This window comes from Argentina silus (genome assembly GCF_951799395.1).
Source record: "Argentina silus genome assembly, chromosome: 22".
Classification (NCBI taxonomy): domain Eukaryota; kingdom Metazoa; phylum Chordata; class Actinopteri; order Argentiniformes; family Argentinidae; genus Argentina; species Argentina silus.
In genome coordinates, this window is record NC_139676.1 from 6799526 (window position 1) to 6826857 (window position 27332).

General features: G+C 50.0%; 1 protein-coding gene across 1 annotated transcript in view; it reads right to left on the bottom strand.

Annotated features, from left to right (window-relative positions):
* Nucleotides 1-1431: 1431 nt before the first annotated feature.
* rptor (regulatory associated protein of MTOR, complex 1) overlaps nucleotides 1432-27332 on the bottom strand; it is a 107737-nt gene continuing 81836 nt past the window's right edge. The window contains exons 23-36 of the mRNA XM_083693556.1: nucleotides 26290-26393; nucleotides 25876-26053; nucleotides 25220-25330; nucleotides 22324-22429; nucleotides 19890-20004; nucleotides 19445-19569; nucleotides 17850-17975; nucleotides 14826-14873; nucleotides 8691-8797; nucleotides 8160-8287; nucleotides 6579-6665; nucleotides 6148-6264; nucleotides 5630-5759; nucleotides 1432-5067 (exon numbers count right to left, since the gene is read on the bottom strand). Coding sequence (XP_083549682.1) covers nucleotides 4999-5067; nucleotides 5630-5759; nucleotides 6148-6264; nucleotides 6579-6665; nucleotides 8160-8287; nucleotides 8691-8797; nucleotides 14826-14873; nucleotides 17850-17975; nucleotides 19445-19569; nucleotides 19890-20004; nucleotides 22324-22429; nucleotides 25220-25330; nucleotides 25876-26053; nucleotides 26290-26393 — 1551 coding nt within the window. The 3' untranslated portion in view covers nucleotides 1432-4998. The remainder of the gene's footprint in view (nucleotides 5068-5629; nucleotides 5760-6147; nucleotides 6265-6578; nucleotides 6666-8159; nucleotides 8288-8690; nucleotides 8798-14825; nucleotides 14874-17849; nucleotides 17976-19444; nucleotides 19570-19889; nucleotides 20005-22323; nucleotides 22430-25219; nucleotides 25331-25875; nucleotides 26054-26289; nucleotides 26394-27332) is intronic.

Sequence of the window (27332 nt, forward strand, 5' to 3'; positions counted from 1 at the left end):
GGATTTGGACTGGGGGGGACAGATACTGGTGGGAGGGGAGAGAGAGAGGTGGGACTGGGAGAGAGGTGGGACAAGGAGGGAGGGGGGGAGGGAGGTGAGAGCAACATGGGAAGAGAGGGGACAGGCCTGTAGGGAGACAGGGAGGTGCTCTACCTCTGCCACAGAGAAAGGCAGAAGGGAGGGGAGGTGGAGGATAGGGAGAGGGGGTGGAGGGACAGGGAGGGGAGGGAGGAGGACAGGGGGTGGAGGGACAGGGAGGGGAGGGAGGAGGACAGGGGGTGGAGGGACAGGGAGGTGCTCTACCTCGGCCAGAGAGAGAGGTCCAGGCGGTGGTTATCACTGCAACCAGCCCTCCGCTCATTTGGACAGGAAGTGACTGTTGTTTCCTCAGGAAGTGAAGGCCGCGGGCTCTCTGGCTGTTGTGGAATGTTCTCTTCTGATCCCAGTGTGTGTATATGTGTGTGAGAGAAGAGTGTTTGTAAGAGAGTGTGTATGAGAGAGTGTGTGTACATATCTGTGTATATACATGTGTCAGTGTTTATGTCTGGTATGAGCGTGTATGTCTGCGTATCTGATTGTGTGTATATGTGCATGTAGTTGCACCATCCCAGCCTGCATAGGGTGCAGTAGCCAGGATTTGACCTTTGACCCCCAGCCTCAGGGCCTCTGCAGGTACTGAGGGGCGACCGGGCGAGGGGCCCCCTGCTTCTGTGCGTAGTAAACCCTGTTTCCTGAGATGACGTTCTCCATTGTATTCCTTCCCTATAACTGCTTTCACTGTCATAAATCTCCCCTCTCCCTCTGAAGGCACAGGACTACCGGGGGTGAAGTACGTGAACTTGAGAAACTACACAGATGTTGTTGTCGATCAGTGGAGGTAGAAATCGGAGGATGGGCTCATTGTAATGCATGGATCGGAATGAGAAATGGTATCAAACAAGGAACAAAAAAAAAAAAAAAGGAACAAACGGTCTTATCTGTAAACAGGCTACGCTTTTTATCACTGTGCCTCCCATTCCTCATGCCGAGTTCTCAAATTCTCTTTGTGAGATCAGAGAGTCTGACCTCATCTTACCTCTTCCTGTCTCCAGTCACATTTAATTATTCGTCATTCCAGGCCAGCGGTCGATCACTGCAATGGCACCAGCGGCCCTTTTCCCTGTCGAAAAAGCTCTTGATAGGTGACTGTCAAATGGAAAAAGGATATATATATATTTTTTTTTCTTGTGTGTTTGGAAACTGTGAATGTATGTAAGGGATTGGGGATCACACACAACACTCTCTCTCTCTTATCTATCGCTCACGCTCACGCACACACACACACACACACACACACACACACACACACACACACACACACACACACACACACACACACACACACACACACACAATAACCCTGTAAAAAAGACACCAAGGAAACTGTCGTGTATTTGGTTTATTTCACTGATTTCCTCTCGTGTCCTCAGCAAAGCAGTCTACAGTCACAGAGAAACACCTGATTGTTTTTTCAGTTTCCTTCTATTTCTTCTTTAAGGTTTCTTCTTCTTCTTTTTTTTTTTAACTCCATATCTAAAATGTTAAAACCAAAGCAGGATATTGAAAGATGTGATTCCAACAAAGCGTGTCTGACAGTCACAAACACACACACACACGCACATACAGGGTGTGTGTGTTTCTGCGTCAGTCAGTGAAACAGTGGGAGACTGGCTGCAATAACTCCTCCTAACCTCTGGAGGGTGCTACTGTGTGTAGTCGGGGGCTACGTTGTGACTGCGATCGCAGTCGTTTATACAGAATGCATGGCATGTGAGTTACAGGTTGAGTTCAGGTCAGGGTCAATCCACAGGCAGAAGCATCACTGTCCTTTCTCTCTCTACTGGGGTGACAAGCCAAGCTGAGGACGTATAGCATACAGGCAAACAGGTGAGGGATACAGTGTTTGTATATGTGTGTGGTGTGTGTGTGTGTGTGTGTGTGTGTGTGTGTGTGTGTTGGTGGGTGTGTGAAGGGGGGAGAGAGAGCATGTGTGTGTGTGTGTGTGTGTGTGTGTGTGAGACAGGGGGAAGAGAGGACTGTGTGTCGTCTCCTCCTGTCCCCCCCTACACCCTAAAGAAGGCAAAGGCTAAACAACAACTCCAGCAAAAACATTTAAAACAGAACATTTCAAAAAAAAAAAAAAAAAAAAGGAAGGAAGAAATAAAAGGAAAGAGAAAAGTCATAAAAAGCAAAACAGAGCAAAAACAAAAATGTTCTTGGCCCCTCGAGGGAAGAGGCACGTTAAAGGTGATGCAGCACTTTTCAAAACACAAGTTTTGAACAGGAGGAGTGGCCCTTTAAAGAGAAGACTCCTCTCAATACTCAAAACTAAACGCGACGGTCAAATGTTGACCTATCAAAATGAAACCAGCCCAGTAAGGGACAATACAGGCCGCAGAGCAGACCTTTCCGAGACCTATCATGCAGAGATATTTGGGGTGCATCTCAAAAACTCTTTCTTCACATCCTCTCTCTCCTTGCTTTCTTTTCCTTCTCAAAAAGGAGATGTCGGGAGTAGAAGATGCCAAGGTGCCGCCCCTCCGATGTTCTCCTCCAATGGGCTTTGAGAAGGTGGCGAGGAGAGAGGAGGACGTGAGGGAAGCGAGGAGAAGAGTTGTGAGATGCAGCCCTGGGGAGAGGTTCCCTGGGGAGAGGCTCCCCGGGGAGAGGTTCCCCGGGGAGAGGTTCCCTGGGGAGAGGCTCCCTGGGGAGAGGTTCCCTGGGGAGAGGCTCCCTGGGGAGAGGTTCCCTGGGGAGAGGCTCCCTGGGGAGAGGTTCCCTGGGGAGAGGTTCTCTGGGGAGAGATTCCAGGGGTGTACAGGAGGGGAGGCTGGTGGCAGCCTCCCCTGGTGTACAGTGTATGGTGAGGCTCCAGATGAGGTAGCTGAGCTGGGGCAGTACTGGTGGTGAGACAGGGAGCTGAGCTGGGGCAGTACTGGTGGTGAGACAGGGAGCTGAGCTGGGGCAGTACTGGTGGTGAGACAGGGAGCTGAGCTGGGGCAGTACTGGTGGTGAGACAGGGAGCTGAGCTGGGGCAGTACTGGTGGTGAGACAGGGAGCTAAGTGGCTGCTGTAGGACAAGACAACACAGGGTTGACCTGGTACTGCTTTTTATGGAGTATAGTCTATTACTGTGTGTTTTTACTACTGGTGTGTGTGTGTGTGTGTGTGTGCGTGTGTGTATGTGTGTGTGTGTGTCTGTGTGTATGTGTGTGTGTGTGTGTCTGTGTGTATATTACACCAAGTACTATTGGGGGTCTGATGCTACTCTTGAACATGCGCTGATCCTCTATAATGTCTCAATACAACTTCTGAATCTCCCCGTCTGCTAAAGAATATCAAACCAAACAACAATTTGGCAATAAAATCAAGATTAAAAGAAAGAGAGAAAAGCAAAGAAAGAAGAAGAATACACTTTTGCAGCAGACTTTCTCCCCCAAAATAAAACAATAAAAAAAATAATTAAATAAAACAAAAACGTTGAAAGGATGAGAGTTCCTGGTGTGTTGAGAGAGCTGGAAGGACTCAATTTCCCATGATACCTTGCGCTCCAGGGCTGTGCGAGCCGTCTGTGGGTCCACAGTTCATCCTGGAGCGGTCGGCGCTGGTTCTCCCCTCACCTCGTCTCCGAGGGCTTCAGACTGGGGTTGGGTCTGTAGGAAAGACTGGGGATGCAACCAGGGGCCTATTGGGTCTCAGCAAGTCATCCTGGAGCTGGTACTCTAGGACCCTGGTGCGGTGCTCCGACTTCTCCCAGGCTTGGGGGCTTCTCAGCTGGGCACTGGTCCTATGATGAGTGGGGGCAGCTGGAGCTCAGCGGTAACAGAGTCTTGGAGCCTCTCCTTCATTATTGCTATGCAGGTAGTAGGGCAAACAGGTAGACAGGTAGCTTTGCACCCCTATATAGGAGAGTTGGGGTTTAGAGTGGGTTTGGGGCTGGGCAGGTTTAGTCACCGCTGCAGTTCACTGCCCCACTTTGCTGCTAAGGGCATGGGGTTAGCCTTTCAGGATAGCCTGGGGACTGGGGATGGATAGGGCCTCAAGTTTTTCTGACCATATAACCTGGCCAAGAAAACCTCTGGGCGTCAGCTAGGTCTAGGGGATGGGAGTACATGACAAAATATAGTGAGTTTGGCACATTGGGGTGGGCGGGGGGAGTAGGGCATTGATGCATGTTGACGCACGCACGCACGCACGCACGCACACACACTCTGCCCTGTTGAAGTGCCTAGCTGCTTTGGGACAGAAGCACGACCACGATCTTCACTTCATACACCTACGAGAGGGATGCAGCTGAGTAGCACAACTCCAAACTCTTCCATTGGCTATAGTAAGGGAGAGGGGCATGGGGGGGGTGGGGGGGATCGGGCATCTGTACACACACTCACACGACTTGAGGTCCAGAGTAAAGAGGGTGTCCGAGGGTTCCCTCCTCCAAAGTATCTGTGTGTGTCTGCGTTTGAAAGTGTGTGTGAGCGTCAGCTGGTCGTCGTCGTCGTCCCGGCAACGACCCCCTTGCTCCCGGGGTGCATAGGGTCACTGTTCATTCAGGTAGGGACGCTCGTTAGCGCCGAGGCTAATGCTAACCGCTAATGATGCTGGTACCTTTAAAATAGACCTACTATCTATCGATCTATCTATCACCATCATCTGTATATGCAATTAAATATACACGCAACCTCAGCATAGCCAAGTTCTACAATCAAGAGCTTCATAATAAGAATATGAATATTCAACGGTAATAATAAGAATAATTATAATAATAATGATAATATAGTCATCGTCATCTCATGAGTTTTTGTCAGCAGCCAACACTAGAACATTCAGGGGTGGTAATTTGCATATGTACATTAGAAGTCATTTACATCCTGGCTCTGCAGGGGTTGTGGGGGGTCAGGGGTCGCAGGTCAGAGGGTGAAGGTGGAGAGGGGTGGGGGTGGGGGTGGGGTGTCGATGCTGTTATCTGAGCCTCTTCTCCGCTGAGTAGATGGACATATAGTAGTCATTGCTGCCCACCGCCAAGTGGGGCTGGAGATGGGGGGAGAGAGAGGGGGAAGGAGAGAGAGAGAGAAAGTAGGTTAGGCTATCAAATACAAATAAATAACCCATTCATAATGAGAAACCACAAACTATAGTTAGGTGCTAAAGCTTTAATGTGATCGAGGCACACTTAAAATCCATATTCTAATCATACTACACCCTAACAAGTCTACAGTCAACATGTTGTCCCCCACGAATAATGGACAGCAGCGCCCCCCCTTGGGCCAATCAGTGTACTTGTAGAAATGCGAGATCTCTACGGCAGGTCGCATCCTTCACCCAGGTTTCGTCAAAATTGTCCCTGTGGCGTCTGAGACATCGACACATACAAACGGACGGACACCGATCCACTGTCCACTCCCCGAATTCATCGTGGGGGACAATTCCATGACTCATCAGTTAATGTGAGCGTTACCCAGTCCATAGTTCATATATATTAGAACTGTCCTTTAATGAACCAGTAGATACCTAGTATATAGTTCATATGTATTCTAACAGTAGGTACCCAGTGTACAGTTAATATATATTCTAACTCAGAGTATATTCTTACCCAGTAGGGATGGAAGGCCAGACAGCTGATGGCCCCGATCCTCTGACCCATGAAACCGTCGTAGTATTTAATGTTGCTGATGACATCACCGTTGGCGTTGTACACCGCAATGAACTGGTTCATAGACCCACTGGAGGGAGGGAGGGAGGACGAGAGGGAGGGAGAGAATAAAGGAGAGAGAGAGAGAGACTGTTAAACATGGCCGACATCTTGAAAAAGGCTGGTTTCTCCTCTCAAACTTAACCCCACGTAGAGACTTTAGACCCAAAAACAAGCAAAAACAGTTCAAGAAAAACGATTGTATATCATTTATAAAATCAGCTATCTGAGTAGTATTCTAGTGTGGCTAGTGGAACAGAACAGGGGAGGCTGGTGGAGGCAGAAATTCGGAGGACCATTCCGTTCCATGCGTGACAATGAGCCCGTCTTCCGATTTCTACCTCCACCAGCCTCCCCTGGAACAGGACGGTCATCTATAAACAAGCAGCATCTTCCTGGTGTGTGGAGTGTGAACTGACCAGGCGAACAGGTTGGCTTGGGGGTGGATGTCCAGAGCTGTTAACCCCTTCACCGTCTGCAGCACGTTCACAGAGTCTGGCGAACGCAGCTCGAAGAAACGCACATCTCCATTCACACTGGGGGAGAGGGAGAGAGAGAGAGAGAGAGAGAGAGAGAGAGGGAGAGAGAGAGAGAGCGAGGAGTGAAACACCGTTAAAGACTTATGATCTGATTATATCTTTACAACATGTGGGACCAGGGAAAGGGAGAGGGAGAGGGAGAGAGAGAGAGAGAGCTGGAAAGAAAGAGAGAGAAAAAGAGACAGAGATGTAAAGAGAACATGAGAGAGAGTGATAGAGGGACAGACAGAGAGAGAGAGAGACAGACTGACACACAGACAGACAGAGAGAGAGAGAGAGAGAGAGAGAGAGAGAGAGACAAAGAGGAGTACCTGACACTGATGATGTGTCCTTCTGTCTTCTTCTGCAGGTGGGCTTTGACCACCCAGGCCCCGTGCTCCCGGTACGTCATCACACGACTGGGGAGGACAGACATGAGCTTATTAAAGCAGAGTAACACCTTTCATCACAGGTGGAGAGGTGACAAGTGAACAGACTGACTAGCTGACATGTTCCACACCACCAGGGGAGGCTGGTGGAGGTAGAAATCAGAGGACTGGCTCAATGAGCCCGTCCTCTGATTTCTACCTCCACCAGCCTCCCCTGCTGTAGACATTGTAAGACTAACAGGTGTTGAGGGTTCCAGCAGTTGTTTAGGCGGTAGTACATGTATGTGGCCACTGGGTGTCACCCTAAGCACATAGGGAAAGGGCTGTGCTGGGAGACAGCGGACAGGGGATGGATTGTCATGGTAACAACATCCTGAAGACACTGAGGCATAGTGAACGTAAGGAGGAAAACAGCTGTAGCCCCCGACGTATTCGACTTAGTTTCTCACACACACACACCCACGCACTGTAACACTCATGCACACACGATTATAAGTGTTCCAGTGTTTAAGTGTGTGTGTGTGTGTGTGCTCATCCCTTGTATTTAGGAGAGAAGAAGCGCACAAGGGACAGCACCCCCCCCCCCCCCCCCCCCCATACCCCCGCCCCCTCCCCCTCCCCGCCCCGGGCCCCCAGCGCCTGAGGGGAACATCCTCAATTAACATGAGTTAAAGATTCATGAAGCACTTTACAGCTTAATGGAGGGGAGTGGGGGGCGGGTGAATTAGTGCTGTCCCTTGTGCTCTTCCTCTCTCCTAAATACAAAGGCTGAGCACACACACACACACACACACACACACACACACACACACACACACACACCCCCACACACACACCCACACCCACACCCACACACACACCCACACACACACCCACACGCACACAGAAACACACACACACACACACACACACACACACACACACACACACACACACACACACACACACACACACAGAAACACACACAGAAACACACACACACACACAGAAACACTGGCTGAAATAATGTTTGGTTGAATGGGGGAAACATTTGCCAATGCACAAACACACACATGTTTACAGGAAACACACCAGGAGAGCTTGTCGTGCCACAGGTGACAATACAGGTGGGTTGTACAAATGTCCACTAGAGTAGCAAACATACATCACACAGAGGAGATGGACAGAGATAGTTAGAATGAGGCCGTTCTGCATCTGTGTCTCTGATTATGATAAGGAGGATGAATTCAACCTGATTACATAGATTTGAATGAATTATTTTAACCTTTTCAGAGAAAGATAATGTCACACAAATGCAATTAAGTGTAAAGGTGACGGCTAATGTTGTTAAAAGGTTTGGGGACCGTGACATTTTGAGTGGAGCATAACAGTGGAACTGTAACCAACCATAATGTGATTTTGTGCGTGCGTGCGTGTGTTGGGTGTGTGTGTGTTTTCGGTGTGTGTCCTTGGTGTGTGTGCGTGCGTTTTCAGTGTATGTGTGTGTCCGTGGTGTGTGTGTGTGTGTGTGTGTGTGAGACTGACCAGTCGTTGGGGCCCATCCGCCTGTCGTAGATGCGTACAGATCCGTCGCCGAGCCCCGCCGCGATGAGAGACCGCTGGGAGTCACATGATAAACTGGTCACACAGCTGTCCGCTCCCGTAGGGATGTCCTGATGGATGGATGGACGGGTAGACACACACACACGCACACACACACACACAGACACAGACACAGACACACACAGACACACACACAGACACACAAATTAATCGAAGCAAGAGAGAAAATTACCATTGCAAAGACGTCGCGTAGCAGTAGTCTGGACATTAAACATTTAGTGTGTAACTAACACCATCGATCATGCTGCCTGGTGACTGATGTAGCATGTGGCCTGTACCCTGCTGTCAATACAGCCACAGGCAGGACCAGGCCAGCTACATACATCAACAATGAACAGATTGTGTGTGTGTTTGTGTGTGAACGCGTGTGACCTTGTATGTGTGTGTGTGTGTATGTGACCGGTGTGTGTGTGTGTGTGTGTGTATGTACGTGACCGTGTGTGTGTGTCCTACCTGGACCTTCATCTCCCTCTCCGTGTCCCAGATCCTGATGACCCTGACGTCACCTGATGTCATCAACAGCCCTGTCTCCTGCTCCCAGTCCACCACCATGCCTGCACCTGAGGAGGGCAGAGGAGTTAGCACTGATACACCCCCACACCCACTCACCCCCCCCCCCCCCACACACACACACACACACACACCCACACCCCGGGGATATTTCCTTCATCCCTCCCGGGGCATTTGGTGCCTCCTGCTCTCAGGAAATATCCCCTCTGTGGTCTGCTGAGGGTCAAATGAAAGAGCTGTGTGACACAGAGATCCTTGGGTAGCCAGGGGTTGGGCTTCCAATACTATGACTCACACAGGCTACATACACACGGTCACACACGGTCACACACACACACACACACACACACATGCGTGCGTACGGTGACACACTGTCAGACACACACACCAGGTCACTCACACTCTCACACACACTCACACTCACACTCTCTCTCACTCTCACACGCACACACACACACACACACTTGGCTTGGACTGTACGGTACATGAACTAACGTACCGTTGGGATGTCTGCCTTAGCTATGAGAACATTCTGGAGACCCACACCAGCATAACTAAACACACTTGTTTACACTTGTATAAACACTCTGATCTGATCAGTACTCTCATCCTGTTTTTACACCTGGGGAAGTCTCTTTGACATGCAGGTGTGTGTCTCTGATACCCCACGAGAGTTCCCTCCCACCCACCCGAGTTCCCTCCCTCCCACCCACACACACACACACACAACCCTCTTTTGACCAGAGCAGAGCTCAGAGCACCTCTCCATATACTGAGCCTGTAACGCCGTCTCAAGCGTACTTGATATGCAGGCCTGTGACACCTGGCTGGGGCCCAGGGCACAGCCTAGCCTTGGCTGGGAGAGGGAGGGAGGGAGGGAGGGAGGGAGGGAGGGAGATGGAGAGGGAGGCAAGGAGATGGAGAGGGAGGCAGGGAGAGGGAAGGAGGGAGAGAGGCAGGGAGGGAGTGGGAGGCAAGGAGAGACAGGGAGGGAGAAAGAGACAGGGAGGGAGAGAGAGACAGGGAGAGGGAGGGAGGTAGAGGGAGGCAAGGAGAGGGAGGGAGGGAGAGGGAGGGAGAGGGAGAGGGAGGGAGGGAGAGGGAGAAGGAGACGGGGAGAGGGGGAAACAAGGAGAGGGAGGCAGGGAGAGAGAGAGGGAGGTGTCCATGCATTACAATAAGCCTGTCCTCCGATGTCTAACTTCAACAGCCTCCTCTGGTACTGGTGATCTTCAAAGGACTTCATGATTCCATTGACCATGTTCAGATCTGTTGAGTGAACAGGAGGAGAATGATGGACTGATGTACAGGACTGATGGCACATCATTAGTACTGTCTTCCTCCTCCTCAACATGAAGATCATTGTCTTTACCCTCCTTCTCCTCCTCCTCCTCTTCTTCTTGTCCTTCATTACCCTTCCCCTCCTACTCTAATCATCATCATCATCATCATCACTTTTCTCCTCCACCCCCTCGTCACTATCACAACTCTCTCATCTTCCTCCTCCTCCTCTTCCTCATCAACCCCTCTCCTTTGTTCAGACCAGCTCAAACCTTCATAGAGAGACTTCAAAGGCCCAAGTGTGACTTTTCGTGTGTGTGTGTCTGTGCTTCTCTTGTGCGTCTGTGAGTGTGTCTGTGTGTATAAAACTAAGGGAGTGTGTGTGTGTGTCTGCTTCTCTCGTACGTCTCTGTGTGTGTGTGTGTGTGTGTGTGTCTCTCTGCTTCCCTTGTGTGTCTGTGTCCCTCGTTGTGCATCACAGCAGACACATGCAGACGTGTGGGGGGAATACTACACACAGACTGTACTCAGCCACCTACCGAGCTGACACACACACACACACTCGCTGTTGGCGCCATTCAGGGAGTGAGGGAGGAAAAGAGACATTCCCTTTGAAGTCCGGAGCTCTGAACTAGAGAGAATTCTCTGGGTGATATGAAGGGAGGGCTGAAAACGACCACACACACACACACACACACACACACACACACACACACACACACACACACACACACACACACACACACACACACACACACACACACACACACACACACACACACACACACACACACACACACACACACACACACACACACACACACACACACACACACACACACACACACACACACACCAAAAGCTAACCCAACTGAAGGGTCAACACCACTAACAGGAGGGCAAATAACCTGCCCCCCCTCTATGTCTCTCTCCTTTTTTCCCCAATTCCTCTTTTCTAAATCTCTCTTTTCCCTCCCTTCACTCAGTCTTCTCCATCGCCTGCTTTGCTCTCAATCACTCCACCTCCTTGCCTCCCCTCAAATCACTCCCTCTCCTCTATGTTCTATTCCTCCACTCACTCCATCCCTCCCTCTCTCTTATGTTCAATCACTCTGGTACACCTCTCTTTATCCTGCCTCCCTTCTCTCTCTCCATCTGGCTGGGTCGTCTCGTCCAAACCTCCCTGACTCCAATCACAACAGGTTTCTCAGCCAGAGAAAAAGACAGAAATCTGAAAAGCTGGATCACACCAGGGTCTCGCACACGTACACACACAAACACACACACACAGGTCATTTCCCTGAGCCTTCAGCCCGACCCGGCATCAGGAGAACTACTGCTACCCATCAACTTCCCACCAGTAGAGAGAGACACACACACACACACAACCACCCACCCACCCATCCACCCCCCCTCTCTCCCTTCTCTCTCTCCATCTGGCTGGGTCATCTCATCCAAACCTCCCTGACTGCAATCACAACAGGTTTCTCAGCCAGAGAAAAAGAGAGAAATCTGAAAAGCTGGGTCACACCAGGGTCACACACACACACACACACACAAACAGCACTGATACACCCGCCCGCCCACCCGCCCACAAACACACAGGTCATTTTCCTGAGCCTTCAGCCCGACCCGGCATGAGGAGAACTACTGCTACCCATCAACTTCCCACCAGTAGAGAGAGACACACACACACACACACCCCGAACCCCCCCCCCCCCCACACACACACACCCCGAACCCCCCTTCACACACACACACACACACCCTATGGCTGCTTCCACTGAGCCACTGGGTCTTAGGAGCCGACACAAAAAATCAATAGTGACATGATGTATGTAGAATGGAGAGATCAGGAGGGAGGGAGGGAGGGAGGGAGGGAGGAAGACTGCTGCCTCGGCACTAGCTGGTTTCTCATGTGGGTGCTGCAAGCCTACATATGGGAGTGGATGATCATACACACGGACGCACGCATTCACACACACACACACACACAAAAACGCAACACGCAAACAAACGCACGGATGTACGCACACACACAGACGCTCACACACACACTTACGCGCGCACACACATACACACACACACACTACACACACTCTACACACAACTAATAAAATGTATCAGCACCTTTGAACACCCAGTGGTAAAGCTCTTCTCCAAGCTCCGATCCATTATTCATGGTTATCAGCGCTCCTATATAAACAAGGGAATACTGCCTCCATACACACTAACCCTGTGTTTCTCTCTCCTCCCTCCCTCCCTCCCTCCCTCCCCTCCCTCCCTCCCTCTCCCCACCCTCTAACTGGGGACCTATTCTTCTCCCTAATAACCACTACAAAGGCGCTAATGATTACGTTAGCGTGGCGTAGCACGGGGTATTCCCTTATGTTAGCCTCTCCAGTGTGGGGAGCTATGGGGTGAAGCTAGCTCTAATGAGGCTATCGCTAAAGTGTTAGCATAGCTGGGGAAGGGTAGGGTCTCCAGCGGTGTGAGTGATCGTCAATCCCAGTGCTCATTTTGATGGGTTTATCTTCTCTAATCCCCCCTCTCTCTCTCTCTCTCTCATTCTCTTTCCTCTGTCCCCCCTCACCCCCCCCCCCCCTCTTGTTCTCCTTCACTCTCTCTATCCAATTCTTTTTCTTTCTTCTGTTTCTCTTTTTATCTGTCTCTCTAACCCTCCCTCCATCTCTATATTCATCCCTCTCTCTCTCTCTAGAGAATAGCATCTCCTCTGCATTTTCATTCTACACCATTATGGTGATTGACTAGCTCTCTCTCTGTCTCACACACACACACACACAGCAGTTCATTAGAGACTGCGTCTCCTCAATTCTTCCCCCTCTATCTCCCTCCTCTACCTCCCTCTCTTTTCTTCCCTTCATCCTGTAAGCTTTTGGGTGATATGTCTCTCTCAGTTAGTCTGTCTGCCTGTCTGCCTGTCTGTCTGCGTGCGTGCGTGCGTGCGTGTCCGTCTCTGTCTGAATCCTAAATCAACTGGTAGCCTCACCCCCCTCGGCTAGAGGTTGATTTGGGATTCAGGTTCTGTTTCTCTCTCTCTCTCTCACACGCACATGCTAACTCAATCTCTTTTCATCTGAATCTTTTTATCTCTCTCATTCCCCCTTCTCTCTCTCTCTCTCTCTCTCTCTCCTTATCCTCTCTCTCTCCCTCTCCTGTGATTATGTCCCACCCACATCTCCCAGAGCTCCTTTTAACAAGCCACAAGTCACACACACACACACACACACACACACACACACACACACACGACAGTATGTGGGGCAGGACACACTTTCTCGGCGTCTGCGTGCGTTGCCAATCAGCGATGCCAACCGGGCCAGGCCTGCCCTACTTTCACAACCTCACCAGTCTGGTCAAGTAAACGCCACGAAAATATTAGAATAATAATAATAATAAATAAACACTGAGTCTCTCTCTCTCTCTCTCTCTCTCACACCGCAGGTCTCCAGCTCCAGCAGAAAGGAACAGAGAGGAGAGGGGGAGCGTAGAAGAGAGGAGAGGGGGAGCGTAGAAGAGAGGAGAGGGGGAGCGTAGAAGAGAGGAGAGGGGGAGCGTAGAAGAGAGGAGAGGGGGAGCGTAGAAGAGAGGAGAGGGGGAGCGTAGAAGAGAGGAGAGGGGGAGCGTAGAAGAGAGGAGAGGAAGAAAAAAAAAAGTGGCGAGACGTAATAAACGACATCTGCATCAGAACTTAATTAGGTCTGCTTTCCATCTGCACAGACGGGCGTGCACACGCACACGCACACGCACACGCACACGCACACACACACACACATAATCAAGTACACACCACAAACACTGCATACACACACAAGCACATAATCAAGTACACACCACATACACACACGCACATACTCAAGTAGACACACACACACACACACACACACACTCAAGTACAGACGTACATACTCAAGTACACACAATAAACAGTGTTCAGAATTCTCTCTCTCTCTCTCACTTTCTCTCTTTTCCTAGTTCTCTCCCTCTCTCACTCAATCTCTCTAACATTGTCTTTTCTCTCTCAAACTCTCTCTCGCCTCCGTCTCTTTGTATCCGAAAGAGAGAGAGAGGGGGGGGGGGGGGGTGGCCAGAGAGAGAGAGAGAGAGGGGGGGGGGGGTGGCCAGAGAGAGAGAGAGAGAGAGAGAGAGAGAGAGAGAGAGGGGGGGTGGCCAGAGAGAGAGAGAGAGAGAGGGGGGGGGGGGGTGGCCAGAGAGAGAGAGAGAGAGGGGGGGGGTGGCCAGAGAGAGAGAGAGAGAGAGGGGGGGGGTGGCGGCCAGAGAGAGAGAGAGAGAGGGGGGAAAACTAATCATGGTGTTTTACTCTCCGGGCCGCCGTAGGTGGTGGGAAAACTTGTACCAGTAACACTTCACATTAGCTGCTTGATTCCATTTAAAACACTGACTCTGGAGGAAGCCCTAATATTCTCCAACACTTTTGGAGGAGCATATCAAACACCTACTGTAGGTGTGTTTCGGGGTGCCCCTTTAATTTGAACCCTGATGGAAAATGGGAGCAAAATAATGACCACAGGACATCCTTTTCATTGGGATGGAGGGAGAGTCACTGGGGAAGAGGGGCCTTGGGGCGAAGGCCAGGGGAGGGATGGAGCATTGCTGGATGCAGGGATGAATGGAGGGAGGGATGGATGGATGGAGGGGTAGGTGGGTGGGTATTAAAAGAGGGGAGGAGGAGGGGGGACGGCAAGGGTTTAAGTGCTGCACACAGACTCGGAGAGAGGGATGAGAGGAAGAGAGGAGGAAGATGGAAGCACTCACCTCCCTGCTTACTCCTGTCAAGATAGATGGACACTCTCCTGGCCAGACCTGCGGTGGAGGGAGGGGGGAGGAAGGGGGAGAGGGGGGGAGCAGATGGGGGAGGAAAGGGGAGAGGGGGGGGGACAGCCGGGGCGGGGGGGGGGGGGAGGCAGGTCAGAAGCACGTCAGCCAGAGCACATCACACCGTTAGCAAGGCAGACACACACACGCAGACTAGCATGAGCACGCTAACACACGCACACACACACACAACACACACGCGCGCACACGTAGAGAGAGAGCAGAGAAAGAAGTAGGCTGCCATTTTCCCAGCAGGATGTCTTCCAAATTAATACCGTTGATACTTTGGGATCAAAGCATAAAAGTGAGATATTCTTCTGAGCTATGCGGTGTGCTATTATAAACTGTGTGTGTGTGTGTGTGTGTGTGTGTGTGTGTGTGTGTGTGTGTGTGCATTGGAAACAGGCCCTAGACAGCATTTTCTGTAGTTTAAACTCTCTCTCATCTAAAAGCCTGCAGGGCAGAGAAAGCTACACGTACCCCAGGGAGGGAGGGAGGGAGGGGGGGAGGGAGGGAGGGAGAGTTGTGTGGTGTGTGCATCGCTGTGTGTGTGTGTGTGTGAGAGCATGTCGTCACGTGGTGTGTGTGTGTGTGTGTGTGTGTGTGTGAACATGTCGTCACGTGGTGTGTGTGTGTGTGTGTGTGTGTGAGCGCGGCTACTGAAACACAGCAACTGTATACGGCGGAAATCATATACCGTAATGACAGCTCATTAGCAACAATAGAATTATCACGCTGTGGGACAAATGGCTGTCTTGTCTCATCTCTCTCCAGGGGGTCAGAACAGAACAGAACAGAACAGAACAGAACGCAAAACAAACAAAAAAACAATCTCAGAAAGAGCAAAGTAACATCAAGCACAGACGTTTACAGGTTTGGAACCAGGCGGAATGGGGAGGGGTAGCATCTAATAGAGGCTTGTTACTGAATGGCAGGTGGGGAGAGGGAAGGATGGTGTTACGGATGTGTGTGTGTGTGTGTGTGTGTGTGTGTGTGTGTGTGTGTTTCTGGTCTGTTCATTTTGAGCAGTGCTACCTTCCACAACATATGCCTGAACAGAAGGTCATCTCTATTTTTTTCCTCAACCTCTTCCTCCCTTTTCCCTTTCTCCCTCCATCATTCACTCCCTCCCTCCCTCCCTCCCTCCCCTCTTCCATCTCCCCAGTGCATTCTGTATAATAAGTTCCAGAAGAGGCTGGTGGAGGAAGAGGTAGAGGCCGTCCTCCGATTTCTACCTCCACCAGCCTCCCCTGGTGTATGTACACTATATATAGTAACCCAGTGGCATCATGACTGACGTTTTCCAGGTTAACTACAGCAGTAGAAGACTGCAGGAACTCTCTGAAAGGCTGAGAAACTAGGCCGTGTGTATGTGTGTGTGTGAGTGTGTGTGTGTGTGTGTGTGTGTGTGTGTGTGATGATAGCTAACTGTGTCACATCTCTGCAGGTGCTCCCTGACAATCTTGGTTACACACTTTGTTACGATGGACACACACTTTGTTACCACAGATACACACACAGTCGTTGGTCCACACACTGCATTCCAGAACCAGTCAGTCAGTCAGTCAGTCAGTCAGCCAGCCAGCCAGCCAGCCAGCCAGCTAGACTGTCATAGCTCGCAATTAGCCCAAATCTGAATGTCTCATTCTATCCTATGGGTTTTATACAGGGTTGTCATTGTTAACATTCTGCTAGCTAGCGTTCTAGCTAATAATTCTATCCTATGGATTTGATGCACTGTTATTGTCACACGGTTGTGTCATTGCTAACTATGCTAAGTTGTATACAGGGCTGTCATTGCTGACTTTGCTAACTTCCTAGCCTGTCCTGCCACACACACACACATCACAGCTCAGATAATGTCTGGAATCTAATGAACCGGGTCCAACAGTACATAACATGTACATGTGTTCCAGGGGAGGCTGGCGGAGGTTGAAATCAGAGGAAGGTCTCATTGTAACGGACTGGAATGAGGAATGGTCCCCGATAATAAAATAAATATGATTTAAAGACATGAAAGAATGTGAGGGAAGTGTGCAGTATGCCAGTGACATCATGACTGACGTTTCCAGGTTAACTACAATAGTAGAAAACTTGAACTCTCTGGAAGGCTGAGAAACTAGGCTGTGTGTGTGTGTGTGTGTGTGTGGTGTGCCTGCGGAGCGTGTGTGTGTGTGTGTGTGTGTGTGTGTCACGGCTCCCAGGGTTGGTAGTAAAGTGTGTCACCTCTCTCCAGGTCCCCCTGAGCAGCGCTGACATTCTTGGTTCCACATTCGGTGAATAAATGAGATTAAAAGCATGAATGCATGGGAGTTTGATGTGCTGTATAAACTAGCCTGCCACCTGTACAGCAAGCTGGGCCCAGAAGATGTAGTTTCTCTGATGTCAGGAGAGAGAGAGAGAGAATCTCCTCGCCAAACATCAGAGAAACGTGGAGGAGAGGTCACAGGAGGTATGAAAGGTGAAAGTGGAAATATGCAAGGAGGTCGAAGGTCAAAGGTCAAACGGTTGATGAAGAGGGAGGAGGGGTGGAAATAGGGGGGTAGGAGGGGGCTGGGAATAGGAGTCTGAATGTTGAGGTGGAGGCGGGGGGGGGGGGGGGGGCTCGAGTGGTCGTTGTTGATTGGGGGATGCAGACGGGTGGTAGGTCAGGGTGAGGATGGTAGGTTGGTAGGTCAGGGTGGGGATGGTAGGGTGGTAGGTCAGGGTGGGGATGGTAGGTTGGTAGGTCAGGGTGGGGATGGTAGGGTGGTAGGTCAGGGGGTACCTGGCAGTGGACTGAGGGTGGGTGGGGTGGTAGGGAGTCTGAGGGGGTAACATGGGTGTATAATAGAATGTAGTGTTTACTGTGGGGGCTGGCTGAGGGCTGACCTCTCGTTGTGGGTTCGAGCGGGGGTGACAGGGTGGTATGTTGGGGAAGGAGGGGGGGGGTATATACGGGGTAGAATAGAGTTTTGTCTTTACTGTGGGTGCTGGCTGAGGGCTGACCTCTCGTCGTGGGCAGCATGTCTGACAGACCCTGCCATGCCGTCACCATCTCTGGGTTCCTCTGGTCCGCAAAGTTCTTCCAGACACGCAACGCTCCGTCATCTAGAGAGAGGATGAGATTGGAGGGGGGGGGGGGGATTGGGGAACACAGGAGAGACGGGGAAGGGAGATAGAGTGACAGAGAGAGAGAGAGAGAGAGAGATGGAGAGAGAGTAAGAAAGAGAGAGAGGGGGCAGAGACAGAGAGAGGGAGGGAGAGAGAGAGAGGGAGGGAGAGAGAGAGAGACAGAGAGGGGTGGGTGGTCGAGAGGGGGGAGAGACAGAGACACAAAGAGAGAGAGAGAGAGAGAGAGAGAGAGAGAGAGAGGGTGGGGCCACAGAGGCACAGAGAGACAGATATGGAGGGTGAAGGGGGGGGGGGGGGGGGGGGAGACACACGACAGATCCAATCAGACCAGTGACTACCTCAGGGCCAGGAGAGACAGGAAGTCTATATTGGACGTCTTCAGACAAGGCTGTCGCTCTAATATAACACAACACGAGGACAGAGTAATGAATGCATGATGTTGTTGTGGTGCACACGCAGAAGAACGCGGTCTGTGAGCGTCCTCTGATATGTTCTGTGACCACTAGGTACACAAAGGGCAGACAGACAGGTATCTGGCATTTCCATACAGGGCCGACTTAATTTGTTTTCACAGACATGCTTGAGACTGCTTGAGACGGTGTGTTTCTGCCCTTGTGTTCTGTGTTCTGTGTGTGTGTGTGTGTGTGTGTGTGTGTGTGTGTGTGTGTGTGTGTGTGTGTGTTCCTCTGTGTTAAGGAGATGGAGAGAGTCATAGAGGGTAATTGCATTGTTGTATGATGAATGATGATGAATACACAAGTGTGAGTGTGTGTTTGTGTTTGTGTGTGTGTGTGTGTGTGTGTGTGTGTGTGTGTGTGTGTGTGTGTGTATCTGTGTGTGCAAGTATGTGTGTGTAATTTGTCTGGGGATGAGCATAATAAAGTATTTTAGGCTTATTAAAATGTCAGACTGGGAGAAAAAAAACTTTGTGCGCAAAATTAGGCTGGTTATGATTTAAAGCAAGCAGTTTAAGTGTGTGACCGTGTGTGTGTGTGTGTGTGTGACACTGTGTGTGTGACACTGTGTGTGTGTTTGTGTGTGTGTGTGTGCAAGTATGTTTGTGTGTGCGTTCTCTGTCTGGTGATGAGCGTTATGTGTAACGTTTTTAAGGCTTATTAAAACGTCTCAGACTGGGAGGAAGGAAACTTTGTGCGCATTAGTTTGTTGCTGCAAAATTAATCTGGTTATGATTCATAGCAATCAACTCAAGAGTGTGTATGTGTGTGTGTGTGTGTGTGTGTGTGTGTGTGTGTGTGTGTGTGTGTTCTCTGTCTGGGGATGAGCGTAATGCTCAAAGAATTTCAGGCTTATTAAAACGTCACGGACTGGGAGGAAGAAAACTTTGTTGCTACAAAATGAGTCTCGTTAGGATTCAACGCAAACAGCTCAAGTGTGTGTGTGTGTGTGTGTGTGTGTGTGTGTGTGTGTGTGTGTGTGTGTCTGACCTGTTGCAGTGAGCAGCAGAGAACAGTCATGTCCGTTCAGGTACTCCATAGCCGTGATGCGTGTGTATCGAGGGTTGCCGTTGTAGAAGTAGTCCAACCTCTCCCCCTTCTCCCAGTCCCAGAAGCTGTGGAAACACACAACGGTTCTAGGAGGCTTTCAATTGAACACAAACAAGAGGTGCTTTTTTCTTTTTTCGTCCTTCGTCCCCTTTGAGAGTGCTGTTAAAATGCCACAGCAGTGGAGGTAGAAATCGAAGGACGGGCTCTATGTTAACAAAGCGAAAAGGTTATGATGTTCTTTAGTGAATTCAGCGTTTTAGAGCTGTGTTTTTTGGAGGATTTTGACATGAGTAAACGTGTTGGCGTTTGATAATGCAACCTGGCGCCACCTTGTTCCAAAGCCCTGAGGAGAAGTCTGCTATGTCTGGACGAGGACGTCTCTCACCAGATGCTGTCCTTGTCGGCCACGGCGATGCAGGGGTTAAAGGGGTGGAACTTCACCACAGACGGAACGCCTGGATTCCTGTTGATGAAGATCTGGTCGTCCAACCGGGTCACGCCTACAGAGGAAGAGGAGGAAGAGGATTAGTCATGTGACAAGCTGCAAAGTGAGACAGTCCAGAGCTGTCGTCATCGTCATCATCATCAATATATCGTTTAAATACATCAGCTTTACATGACTCAGACGTAATACATTGAATACATTAAAACCATAACAAATATGTAATTAATACAACATGATGGATTAAGAGAATCTGTCATAAGATATGGTACATTACATTTAGCAGATGCTTTTATCCAAAGCGACTTATAACAAGTACATTTGTCTAAGTAAGTGAATCATCTATGCATCAGTCATCATAAGGAAAAAAAAAATCTATGATAGGAGCTATTGGCAGTCACAATGGTAGAAGAAGGAAGGATTCTTTTTTTATTTGTTTTTACAGTATATAATGTGTCATGGATTATTTCTCTTCACATCTATTGGAAATATTAAGATAAAGATGGCTGACTTTGCCCACATTTGACAATTAGCAAAAAATGCCTCCAAGTGTTTTAACACTTCAGTCCGAGTGACACCACCTGTCAAAGGACGTTGGAACGACGTTGATGTTATATTGTGTGTGTGAGAGTGGTAGAACAACGTAGCCTGACCAACATCCATTCCCATCTCAACCCTACGACGACCGTAGACCTCACTAAAACAAGCCCTCTTTAATCCACACGCTGTCTTGTTGCTTCAACAAGGCTGCTGCAGGTAGAGGAGGAGGTGAGTTCCCCCCCCCCCTTACAATGCAGAGCACTTCACAACGTTATATAAACCCAATCCATTGTGTGCAAGAAAACGTAGAATACTAAAGTATGCGCTTCCGGGCCTATTCAATCATTCCACAGCCGCCTGACAAGACAATCCACCATTCTTGACGTTGTCATGACAACCGGCCCCTTGTTCAATGTGGCGGAGAACGTGTCCTTCGCTCGAGAATGTCTCGCGGAGGTGGACTTAGACTTACAGGGGGGGGGGGGGCAGAAAGTTAAGTTAAAAAAAAAAAAAGAGAAAAGAAAAGAACAAAAAAAAGAAACGAAACAAATCACAATTTCTCTCAATAAAAGAACCACACAGACAGGGATTGTCTGAAAGGATTAGGACCTTGGATGGCATGGCTTCACATCAAAAGGCCCGGAAAAAAAATAAAACATATTCATTAACGCAAGTTAGCCGTCTGTGTTGTTTGCTTGGCCGTTCGACGACCAGAAAGTCAACAGCGAGTCTGAGAAGCCTTTCAAAGCGTGACGCTGCTCTCAGCAAACGCCTCACGTCCCTCTGCTCAGATGAAGACAGAGACAAACACAACTTCTCGCTAATCACGCTGAAAAGCCTTAAAGGATGAGCACGCTAACTCCCAATTTCTCCTCTCTTCTCTCACTCCCTCTCTCTCTCTCTCTCTCCCCCCCACCTCTCTCTCTCTCTCTCTCTCTCCCCCCCCACCTCTTTCTCTCTCTCACCCCCTATTGCTTCTATTCCTCCTCACCGTTCATCACTCACTCTCTCCCTCCTGTTGACTGGCTGTCCTGTTCTCCCCCTTTCTGCCCTCCCACTCCCCCCCCCCGACCCTCTCTCTCTCTCCCCCCCTCTCTCTCTGCCTCCCTTCCTCTCCATATCTTTCTGCCTCCTTCATCTCTCTCCCTTCCTCTCCCCATCTCTTCCTCTGCTGCTGCTACTCCTCTCTCTCCCTCCCCCCCTCCCTCCCCCTCCCTCCCTCCAGAGGCAGTAGACTGAATGAGGGCAACCCTTCTCTTCTCTGCCTCTCCTAACTTTAGAGGATTGGAGGAATGCAATGATGAAGTGAAGAGAGGGGGAGACGTGCGTCTGGAGCCTAATCTCTGACGTCAATGGACTTGGGAGTGTGCGTGTGCGTGTGTTACTGTTTGTTTGTGTGTGTGTGTGTGTGTATGTGCACGCATGCTCTGTCTGTGTCTGTCTGTCTGTCTGTCTGTGTGTGTGTGTGTGTGTGTGTGTGTGTGTGTACTGTAGGGGGCTGCCAGTGACGGGGGAGTGTTAGCCATTCTGTTTGAGCGAGCTCTGACTTCACAGGGGAAGTTGGAGAGAGCACTGAAGCCAGAGATCTTTAATGTGTGTGTGTGTGTGTGTGTGTGTGTGTGTGTGTGTGTGTGTGTGTGTGTTTCTGTGACTCACAAAGAGAGATGTCTGTGGATGTGGGGTGTTTCCACTTGATTTCTCTAGACAACTGTCCAGTTGTTTCTCTAGACAACTGTCCAGTTGTTTCTCTAGACAACTCCCCTACTGGTGTGCGTGTGTGTATCTCACCTCTGTTTGTGTGTGTGTGTGTGTGTGTGTGCGTGTGTGTGTGTCTCACCTCTCTGTATGATGCGATGGCTCTGCTTCCTGACCCGGGCGTTCCTCAGGAACCTCCACTCTCTCTCCTTCCTCACCTGGCTCTCCACATCATGCTCCTCCGGGATCTAGAGAGAGAGAGAGAGAGGGGGGGAGAGAGAGAGAGAGAGAGAGAGAGAGGCGGGGGGGGGGGGGGGGAGAGGGAGAGAGAGAGAGAGAGAGAGAGGGGAAAATCAGGGGTAGTGAGTGTTATTGTGTCAGAAACCAGTGAGGTCCTATCCACCTCCTACATCAGTGGTCTTCCCAACTCTCCTCTCCCAACTGTCTTTCCCTCTCTCTCAACCTCCACCTGTTGACCCTCTCTCTCTCTCTCTCTCTCTCTCTCTCTCTCACACCTTCTCACCCTCCCACACTCCCCTCCTCCCTCTGTTCTTCTGGCCATCGTAGAGAGCAAGATGAGTGGAGGACTAATGTGTTACATGAAGAGGGCTGCCTCTCAGGCAGGGTCCCTCGGTCTCTCTCCTCCTCTGTCCTCTCTCAACCCTCCCTCCCTCCCTCCCTCCCTCCCTCCCTCACACTTGTCTGTGGCCTTGTAGAGTGAGCAGAGGGAGAGCGGGACTAATGAGCTGAATAAAGATCCTTCTCTCTAAAGTCTAAAGTCTAAACCCTCTCTCTCCCTCTCTCTCTCTCTCTACCTCTACCTCTCCGCACTCTTTCTCTCTTCCACCTCTCAACCCCCCCCGACCATCTCTGTAGGCTGGTACAGTAGTCTAATGAACCACCGTGCCTCTCTCCTCTTCTCTCCTCTTCTCATCCCTCTTTTATTCCCCTCTCCTCCACACTGTAGACTGGTACAGTACCTGCTAAATTAAGACGACTGCCTCTCCCCCCTCTCCTCTCCTCCCCCTTTCCCTCCCGCCGGACTGTAGCCCGATACAGTAGTCTGTTGAGCTAAATAAAGAGGCCTCCCTCCTCCTCTCATCCCCCGGTCCCTCTCTCCTCTCCTCCCCATCTCCCTCCCTCCATTCTGGAGGCCGATACAGTACAGTCTAATGAGCTAAATGAAGAGGCCTCCCTCCTCCTCCTCTCATCCCCCTCTTCTCTCCTCCTCTCATCCCCCTCTTCCTACCTCTGTACTGTAGGCTGATACAGTTGTCTAATGAGCTATATAAAGAGGCCTCCCTCCTCCTCTCATCCCCCTCTCCTCTCCTCTCCTCCCTCAGCCCCGTGCAGACAGGGAACACAGCTCAGCCTAATTAGTTCACATCAACGGGGGGTCCTCTTGTGCCCTTCTACTGGAACCTCAGAGGGACGCGAGGGTGGGTGGGTGTGTGTGTGTGTGTGTGTGTGTTTGACTGTAATAGAGTGTAATGGTGGTGTGTGTGTGTGTGTGTGTGTTTGACTGTAATACAGTGTAATGGTGGTGGTGGTGTGTGTGTGTGTGTGTGTGTTTGACTGTAATAGAGTGTAATGGTGGTGTGTGTGTGTGTGTGTTATTTCTACTGTATCTCCAGTGTTTGACTGTAATAAGGTGTAATGGTGTAGGCCTGTAGTATATCTCCACACCAGGCTCCATGTGCTGCCCTCTGAATACTAAACAGTCCTCTGCTGCTTTTCTCTGTGGATCATCTCGCTGAAATATTGAAACATGCACAACAAGGCCTGCTCCACAGCTGTTGTGTGTGTGTCTGTGTGTATGTATGTGTGTGTGTGTGTGTGTGTGTGTGTGTGTATTTGAGTGACTGTGTGTGTGTGAGTGTGTTTGAGTGTGTGTGTGTGTGTGTGTGTGTGTGTGTGTGTGTGTGTCTCAAGGTGAGAGCCAGTCATTACTGTGTGTCTCAGGGCTGTGTTCTCTCAGACATTAGAGGACCCTGGGGTGAAATATGGGGCCACACACACACTGATTGTACAATGACCCTGTCTACAACACACACACACACAACCTTTATATAAATAAATAAAAATGAATACAAAAACACTCGCGCTTGTGCGCACGCACACGCACGCACACACACACACACACTTCACCCACCCCCACCCCCCCCTCCTGCTGACACAGTGATATGATAACCTGTGAACAGACACAGCGTGAAGCACACAGCTCTATAGTTGAGAGGCGTTTTATGACGAGCACTCAAAATTTTGCCAACACAGCATTCTCATTTGGACAACTGCACTGCAAACCTCTTTCTTCCTCTCTTTTCCCCTTACCTCTCTCTCTCTCTCCCCTCCATCTAACCCATCTATCACCCTTTCTGCTCTTCTCTCTCTCTCGCTTCCCAACTCTCCACCGCCACTCCATCTCCCTTCACTCTTTTTCTTCCAATCAATCTCTCTCTCTCCCCTCTCTTTCTTTCTCTCTCTCCCTCATCACCCCCTCTTTATTCTTCAAACTCCCACCTCTACCTCTTTTACTCCCCCCACACTTGAACTTTTACTTCCAATCAATCACTCTATCAATCTCCCTCCCCCCCTCTCTCTATCCATCCCTCCCTCCCTCCCCCCCTCTCTCTATCCATACCTCCCTCCGTGTCTCTCTCTCTCCCTCTCTCTCCCTCCCTCCCTCTCCCCTGAAGGTAGTTCAGCTGACCTCAACAAGACAAGCTGACAGTTTATTCCTCTCTTTTTTCTTTCAGAGGGAGGAGAGATGAAGAGAGGAGAGGAGAGGAGAGGAGAGGAGGGCTCGAGGTGTTTGCACTTCCATTGCGAGTGTGCGTGTGGACATCAGTGTGTGTGCACTCGCGTGCACGCACACACACACACACACACGGCAAGGGAAAAAGAGTAAGAGAGGGCATGGGAAGAGAGAGAGGGGAGAGAGAGAGAGAGAGAGAGAGAGAGAGAGTGTGGAGGGGAAAGAGATGGAGGAAGAAAGAGAGAGAGTGATAGAGAGAAAAGAGAGAGAGAAGTGGAGCTACCTTCATAACAGGCTGGGCGAAGTACTTGGCGCTCCAGTCACAGAGGCCTGTCTGCAGGGTGGCACAGCTGTACCCTCGGTGACCCGTGGGGTCGTCTCCATCCTCAGCAGCCTGGACAACACACACACACACACACACACACACACACACACACACACAGTATAAATGTACAAAATGGGAGAAAGACAATGAATGTACAGTTCTATAGAGGAAAAAATACAATTTTTAAAATAAAAAAAATAAAAATATATATATACTGTATATATATATATACTGTATATGCCATTTTGCTGACGCTTTTATCCAAAGCGACATACATTGCAGTGAGTGCATACATTTTTCAGTATATATGATCCCAGCGGGAATCAAACCCACAACCTTAGCGTTGTTAACACCATGCTCTACCAACTGAGCCACAGAGGACCACAAAGGTAAGGCTGTTCTCAGGAAAGTTAATTGTTTGGGACCGCGGTGAGGACACAGAGATCGCACCCGAGTTCATAGTCAGTCTCCAACCTGCGACCTTTGGACTGCCGACACCCGGAATTGTCTTCCGAATGAACCGCTAGACCACCGAGAAGCTAGCCACCTCTCTGAGCTAGGGACAGCAGTGATGCTAGGATGGTTTGATTGGGCGGTACAGTTCACCCACGTACCACTTCGGGGCCCTTGTCGAACATCTTGCGCGTGCGCGGGAACTGGTGTGAGTGTGGGGCCTGGCCCCCCAGGGTGGGGGTGTAGGGGGGCCGCGTGGGGGGCATCTCCCTGGCGGGGGGCTTGGGAACCTCGTTGGTCAGGCTGGAGCTGCTGGTGCTGGGCATGGGGGGAGAACCACTGGAGGAGGGGAGGGGGGGTGGGGAGGGGAGGGGTTAGAGAGAAAAAAAAGTGAGTTTTGGTGTGTGTGTGTGTGTGTGTGTGTGTGTGTGTGTGTGTGTGTGTGTGTGTGTCTGATGGCTCCACTCATCCTTGCTAGTGGGGATAGCATCGATGCGTTAGAGAGTGCAAATTTGATTAAAAAGTGGGTTTGGTGTGTGTGTGTGTGTGTGTGTGTGTGTCCCCTCCCTACTCACCCTGCCTGGTGGATGTGTGTGCCCTTGCTGGTGGGGCTGGCTGGAGCAGACTGGGTCAGAGAGCCTGAGTCCAGAATCCTCTGTGGACGAGCATTCATAGTGGCCTTGGGGGAGGGAGGAGGGAGGGAGGGAGGGAGGGAGGGAGGGAGAGGGAAGGGGGGGAGGTCTTCTGTAATTCAAGTGTAACCCAACATCCATCTACGACACATAACAAGAATGAAGCATCAAAAAGAACAATACTTCACACGTTTCTTTTTTTACAAACAATTTTCTGGTTGAGAACCCCCCTCCCATCAATAACAGCAGCGTACATTGTGATGGCTGTTCTCCAGAGAGGTTTAAAACCCAATAAGAGCAAACACAGAGAGGCAAACCTGATGCATAAACAAGAGTTGTTTACAGTAGCTGGAGAAAGATGACTTGGTGTGCTTCCAAAACCCTGTTAACGCTCACTGAAACATTCCACCATCTGGAATTGCCTTTGATTTGATTTCTATGGTAATTACTGAGCAAATGGGAGCGCTGCCGCCGTGTGTGTGTGTGTTTAGAGTTTGCTACTAGGTGTATATGTTTGTGTGTGTAGAGTTTGCTACTAGGTGTATATGTTTGTGTGTGTTTAGAGTTTGCTACTAGGTGTATATGTTTGTGTGTGTTTAGAGTTTTGCTACTAGGTGTATATGTTTGTGTGTGTTTAGAGTTTTGCTACTAGGTGTATATGTTTGTGTGTGTTTAGAGTTTTGCTACTAGGTGTGTATGTGTGTGTGTGTTTAGAGTTTTGCTACTAGGTGTATATGTTTGTGTGTGTTTAGAGTTTTGCTACTAGGTGTGTATGTTTGTGTGTGTTTAGAGTTTTGCTACTAGGTGTGTATGTTTGTGTGTGTAGAGTTTGCTACTAGGTGTGTATGTTTGTGTGTGTGTACAGTTTGCTACTAGGTGTGTATGTTTGTGTGTGTAGAGTTTGCTACTAGGTGTATATGTTTGTGTGTGTGTACAGTTTGCTACTAGGTGTGTATGTTTGTGTGTGTTTAGAGTTTGCTACTAGG